The sequence below is a fragment of the Lolium rigidum genome, chromosome 2 (genome assembly GCF_022539505.1).
Source record: "Lolium rigidum isolate FL_2022 chromosome 2, APGP_CSIRO_Lrig_0.1, whole genome shotgun sequence".
In the NCBI taxonomy this organism is placed as follows: Eukaryota; Viridiplantae; Streptophyta; class Magnoliopsida; order Poales; family Poaceae; genus Lolium; species Lolium rigidum.
In genome coordinates, this window is record NC_061509.1 from 10559124 (window position 1) to 10565821 (window position 6698).

The 6698-nt window shown below is 46.1% G+C and overlaps 1 protein-coding gene across 1 annotated transcript; it reads left to right on the forward strand.

The window, feature by feature from the left end:
- Positions 1 to 375: 375 nt before the first annotated feature.
- On the forward strand, positions 376 to 5478 carry LOC124691280 (protein VERNALIZATION INSENSITIVE 3-like). Its single transcript, XM_047224556.1, has 4 exons — positions 376 to 505; positions 2053 to 2773; positions 3506 to 3813; positions 3889 to 5478. Exons 1-4 carry the CDS (start codon positions 487 to 489, stop codon positions 5133 to 5135), a joined length of 2295 nt encoding a protein of 764 aa, XP_047080512.1. The 5' UTR covers positions 376 to 486; the 3' UTR covers positions 5136 to 5478.
- Positions 5479 to 6698: the final 1220 nt, after the last annotated feature.

The following is a 6698-nucleotide window of genomic DNA, read 5'->3' on the forward strand; positions in this document are numbered from 1 at the left end:
CTCGTTCTTCTGGAGTATTGTTTTTCTGGTTAGCTACTACTCTTTATGCATTAGGTTATTTGCATGTCACTTTATTCACTTCGAATTTAAACAATTTCTCTGCTGTTTTGGGCACGACAATGAATAGGTTATTTTGCATGTTGTCACGTCTAGTGTGAAAGTTGGCAAGCCGCCCAGCACGGTTGTTAAGCTTCTGCCTAACTAAAACCAGCGAATTAACCTGCGTTGACCCTGCGCGATCACACCTGAGCTGAGCTGACACGGATATGGAAACGGAGGGCCGTTGGCGAATACGCGGAAACCAGGGGGAGAACACGTAAAAGCTGTTACAGGCTTTGATATCCGTGCGGCTCCACAAACGGGTAGAGAGAGACAGAGCAGGAACAGAGGAGAGAGAGAGAGAGAGAGGAGGAGAGTCCACGTGAGCCAAGCGGAGGTGGAGGAGGAGCGCGAGAGATCCCTCTCCCTCCCTCCCTCCGGCCAGCCATGGATCCCCCCAACGCAGGTCAGCGCCGCCGCCTCCTCCCGCTCCTCCTCTCTCTCTCTCTCCGCCGCTTTTCTCTGTTGTTCTCTCTCCTGCGCACGAACGCCATGGATGCGTCCGTGCGCGCCGCCGCGGCCCGGGTAATGTCGATCTGTCCGTCCGGCCGCCGAATCCGCGCCCCGGCCGCCGCGGATTGGGTCCTCGCCGGCCGCCGCCGATGGGATTTCCGAGGGCCCGCGCGTCTTACGGCGACGAATCCGGTGGGCGGTGTCCAATCCAAGATTCGGCCTTTTTTTCTTTGCAACGTTTATCCGCGCGACGCGTCTCGTTAGGCTGGCGCTCCGCGCTGCCGCCGTGGTAATTCAATGGGTAGAATTACTCTGCTGATGCGTGGCTGTACTGGCGGTGGTGGTTGGTGGCGTACAATCAATCAGGATGAGGAGCGGGCTGCTGGCTGCATGGGATTCTACCGGCGGGCGGTAGCTCGGATTAGGCGCTGCATGCGGCCGCGGCTACGCGCATTGCGCTCCTCGCTCCCGCGGGGCGACTGTAGCCCCGCGCCTTTACGTCCTTTTCCTGGGGGATTTACGTGTCGATGTCTGGTTTCGGAGGGAAAGGCTCGGCAGCCACTGATTCGCTTCTTGGGGGTCTCCTTCCTGCGGGCTGGTTTTTATTCCCCGTGGGTGCTTGATTGTTTTGCCCGTTTTGTGGATTTTGTAAGGGTGGCGGTTAGCATGATTAGATCTGTCAGGAGTTAGGGGAGACTGCTACCTCGCGCTTCCATGTCAGGCTGCTGTCTACCGCCGCATGTGGATGGTTACGTGGTGCCAACCTTTGGTTTACACCGTTGATGTTATTGCTGTGTGCATTGCTCATAATGTACAATGCATGGATAGCTCCACTGGATGTGCCTGTATGAGGTGCCAAATTCTGAATTTTGTTTAAAGGAATTATTCTCAGCTGCCAGTTGCATATAGGCCTGAAAGGATTTAAACTTTGTTGGCTGATTTTCAAGTTTGAAACTGAATTTCTCAAATGATTGGGGGTCATTCGTATTTGGAACCTCACTCACTGTGAGTTATAGTTAGGAGGATGTATGACAGTGTAGTCAGGGCCATCAACTGTTGGCTGGGCAGTTTTGTTCATGACTGCACTTTTTTATGTAACACACACTAATTTTACCATGACTAGTTACTTATAATTGATAAAGATTCCATGCCCTTACACTGAGTTTATACTTGCATATTATATCTGTTATGGTCGTTAGTAGCAACTGGCAACCTAAAATACCATCTATCGTTTGTTCTTCTATTTTCTAATATCGCATTGGAGTGATGCCCCGAAAACCACGACTCTCTTGACCCCTCTATGAAGTTCAAAATTATCATGCTGGTCTTGAACATCTCTGATACGTTATTGCCAATATGGATTATGGATATTTTGCTTGATGCTTATTACTTTCTGGTCTGTAACCATCTGATTATGCATGTGAAGTCTACTGATGCAAAAAAATGTCTGCAGTATCGATTAATTGGTTACTGATATGTTTCAGTGTTCTCTTGCTCCAGGAGTTACTGTTATTGAACCTGCTAAATGCCGATTGATGAGTTTGGATGAAAAGCGAGAACTTGTTCGTGAATTATCAAAGCGGCCAGAAACTGCTCCGGAGAAACTACAGTCATGGAGTCGCCGTGATATTGTAGAGATTCTTTGTGCTGATTTAGGAAGGGAACGGAAATATACTGGATTATCTAAGCAGAGAATGCTGGATTATCTCTTCAGGGTGGTGAAGGGCAAAGCATCTAGCCCTGCGGTGCATTTGCAAGAAAAAGAGCCAACTCCTACCCGGCAGAAAAAAGAAAAAGAGCCAACTCCTGACCCCAACACAAGTAACCATCAGCAAGCTGCGAAACGACAAAGGAAGAGTGAGAATCCATCACGACTACCAGTTGTGGCCAGCAATCCGGTAACAGCTGATGTACCGGCGCTACCAAGTAATGCACGATTCTGCCTGAATTTAGCATGCAGGGCGATTCTTAACCTCGAGGATAAATTCTGCAGACGCTGTTCATGCTGTATATGTTTCAATTATGATGACAACAAGGACCCTAGCCTATGGTTGTTCTGTAGCTCAGAACATTCCATGCAAAAAGATTATTGTGGTTTTTCATGCCATCTTGAATGTGCCCTCAAGGATGGAAGAACCGGCATTATGCAGAGTGGGCAGTGCAAGAAACTTGATGGTGGTTATTACTGCACTCGCTGTTGGAAACAGAATGATTTGCTTGGGTATTTTTCTTGATCTTTTTTTACTCAGATTTGTGTTCTCCAGTTACATAGTATTATGTAGCGATTTAGATTTTTTGTGTAACTTAACTATTTTATTTCCGTGCTTCCAGCTGGAAGTTTCACTGCCTTAGTTTGTTTACCCCAGCATTGCTTGCGCTGATAACTACTGGAAACATCTTAGTTTTGCTGTTGTAAAACTTGGTAATGCTGGCTTTGATAATTTGCATCTTCACTTGGTTTCTAGTCATTATTTTCTTGACCTTAAAAGTCCAAATAATCTAACTGTTGCAGGACAAGAAGTGAAACCGTCGTTTTTCTAAAAACATATGGATGAATATTTCACAAATGCATCTCTTGAAATAGCTTGTTGCTGTCCTTCTGAAATTTACATTATTATAGGTCGGTGCATTCATTTCTACCTTGTATAATATTTTTGGATAACTTAATTTTTCCATCTGCTGTAAATGCATATATTGAAAAGAAGTCTGCTAGTGTTTTCTGAAGTATTTGTATAAGAAAAAAGTTTGATGGATTGGCTTTTTAGCAATCTTGTATGACATTCTTTATCGTATATTTGTATGCATCAAGTTAATGGTTCATTTTTCAAGCATAGCTCCTCTCAAGAGCTGTGGCCTATTTCTGATGGAATTGCTCTTATTTATTCTTGTTCGAATATTCAAGCCATAATTAGCTTGGCAAGCAATGATACGACTGTTTAATGCTCTTATTCAGATCGTGGAAGAAACAACTAGTGATTGCTAAAGATGCTCGCCGGTTGGATGTATTGTGCTATCGGATTTTTCTGAGTCATAAGGTCTTACTCTCCACAGAGAAGTACCTGGCCTTACATCAAATTGTTGACACAGCAATGAAGAAGCTGGAGGCTGAGGTTGGACCAATTGTCGGTGATGGAAATATTGGTCGTGGAATTGTTAGTCGTCTTACTTGTGGTGCCGAAGTTCAAGCACTTTGTGCTCAAGCACTAGATGCTATGGAATCTTTGTTCTCTGTTGCATCTCCTCCTAACTCACAATTTCAACGTAAGCTTTGAAGTCCTTCATATATGTTTCACATCTCCAAATGATATTGACCCTGTGTCATGTTTGCATTTTCAGGATCCAGTATGATACCATTTAACTTCATAAAGTTTGAACCTATAACCCAAACATCTATCACTGTAGTTTTTGATTTGGATCAGTGCCCTACAATGGCCCAACGTGTAACTGGATTTCATATGTGGCACCGTGTGGCCAGTACAGGATTTTATTTGTCAAATCCAACTGCCATCGTACTTGCACTTGCACCGTCAACAACATATGCTGTCAGGGAACTTAAGCCTGCTACAAGCTATATCCTTAAGATAGCTGCATACAGCAACTCCAACGAGTTAGGGTCATGGGAAGTCAGACTAAAGACAAGCTGTCAGAAAGAAGACGATCCAAAGGTTTCAGTACCAGGTGGTGCTGGAGTAGAACAAAATAACGGGAGCCCAAAGACAAATAGTGGTGGCCAATCTGATCGTTCTTCAGAGGGTGTGGACTCGAACAATAATACTACGGTGTATGCTGATCTGAATAAGTCACCAGAAAGTGATTTTGAATACTGTGAAAATCCTGAGAACCTTGATTCAGATAAAACATCTCATCACCCCAATAAGCCTACTGATAACTCTCGAAATATTCAGGTGGCTGCAGTTAGGGTAACAGAGGTGATCGAACTGGATGAAGCTCCTGGGCTCTCAGCGTCAGCTTTGGATGAGGAGCCCAATTCAACAGTTCAAACTGCTTTACTGCACGAGTCCTCAAACTCGATAGAGCAGATTCCAAGAATTGAAATTCCCATATCACAGGATGCATCAAATCCAACAGCTGTAAATGAGTCGGTGATCCCTCCACCTCGATTCTCTGCCTCTATGCCACCTACTGCACCTCGAGTTATGGAAAATGGTAAGGATATTGGTGGAAGGAGTTTCAACACAAAACCTGGTGATAACGTGGTTCAGAATGGCTCTTCAAAGCCTGAAAGAGAGCCAGGGAACTCATCGAACAAAAGATCAGGTAAATTCGAGGACAATGGTCACAAGGATGGATGCCCCGAAGCATCCTACGAGTACTGTGTGAGGGTCGTCAGGTGGCTAGAGTGTGAGGGCTATATTGAGAGCAACTTCAGAGTGAAGTTTTTGACGTGGTACAGCCTGCGTGCCACCCCGCACGAGAGGAAGATAGTCAGTGTCTATGTGAATGCACTTATCGAGGATCCTGTGAGCCTTTCTGGTCAGCTCTCTGATACTTTCTCGGAGGCAATCTTCAGCAAGAGGCCGCCTTCAGTCCCCTCTGGCTTCTGCATGGACCTCTGGCATTAAGCGACGGGAAGCTGTTACGGTCCTCTCTGGGCGGAGCTAGGGAGCATATGTTTTGGTCCCATTCTTTCGTAGCAGATCGTTGCATTGATTCTTCATTGGAGATTTCATTGAAAGTAGTAGTTAACTTATACAATGTGTTCATTGTAACCTTGTTCGCTGTCACTTGTAGTTGTAGGAGGTTTAATTTATCTTGGCAACTTATGTCATCTCTTTACTTTCTAGTCTGTCGTTTACATTTCTGTCCAGGAGCTGCTCGATTTGGTCAGCTTAGTGCATAGAACCTGTGCTGTTGCAAGGAGAATTATGTTATGCTGAATCTAGCCATGTCATGTCAGTTAGATAATGCGTTGTATCTTGGGCTGGAAATAAAGCAATTATGTGCTTCATACTTGTTGCAGGAAACCGCGCTCTCTAAGAATTGGGATACGGGTCATACGGCTGGTGTGGATAAATATTATGGCCTATCCGTTTGACTTTACAGGCCCATTCTGCAGTCTAGATTCTAGAAGGTCATGTCAGGTTAACAAGGGCTGAAGACCAACTGCATATCCAGCTATCAGCTATAGGTGCTTCTCTCAGTTATGTAAGATCACTAACAGTAACTGAAAAATTCGAAACCGAAAAAGCTCTATTTAATCTCCCGAAAACGTGGCTTAGAATCCACGGAATAGAAACCTTAAAACACGAATTGAAGAAACGGAATTAAAATCTCGCGGGAGAATTCATCGTTTCTTTTCGTAGTTATTTTTTACTTGCTGATGAATCGAACTAGCAAAGCTAGCTAGCTACGGAAGACTTCCAAGTCTCAACTCGAATTGCAGACATCCACCTCCATTGGTCGGGTGGGTCGGGGAAGAAGACGAGGGAGAAAAAATAAAGCTGCCATGTGGATTTTTTGGTGGAATATTTAGGAATATGAATTTTAACGTCTCTATTTACAGTTTTTGATCTGTGCGAGCATTTTTCGATCTGTAAATAGCGTTTTTTCATCGCCTACATCCGCGTATATAAGAGTTGCGGTTTGAGGTATAGGCTAGAGGTGCTCTTAGAGCAACTCTAGCAGAAACCGAATCGGACCCCATCCGCATAATAACCGCCGTTTTGTGGGTTTGGAGGCAAAAAGGGCCAGTCCGACACCGCATCAAACCCATACGATTTTTTTTGGCCATCCAGTTCCACGCCGCGGAAACCCCAAGTACCCCGTTTCGCGAGGTAGCCCGAGCGCGAACCCCATCCCCTCCCCCTATTGGCGCGAAGGAATATTCAACTCCCCACTTTCCTGCTTCCGCCCACGACCGCCGCCGATCCCGCCGTCCCCACTCCGCCGCGGCGTGCTCGCACCGAGATGGAAGCCCCCAACCCGTCGCTGGTCGCTGACCAGGCCACACAGCACGGATCGACCCCACCCACCGCTTCCAGATGTAGCGCCGCCGCACTAGCTGTCGCCAAGGAGCTCGTGGTCGATGGCGCTCAGGAAGCTTTCCCCAACGGCAAGCGGAATCGGCTGGGGTAACACGTCATGGCGACCTTAGTTGCTGCTCATGTTCCCGCTGCTGCTGCCGC

Coding starts and splice junctions, on each gene's coding strand:
- LOC124691280 (XM_047224556.1), top strand. Junction 2,774..3,505: donor AAACAGAATGATTTGCTTGG/GTATTTTTCTTG, acceptor GCTCTTATTCAG/ATCGTGGAAGAAACAACTAG. Junction 3,814..3,888: donor TCCTAACTCACAATTTCAAC/GTAAGCTTTGAA, acceptor TTGCATTTTCAG/GATCCAGTATGATACCATTT.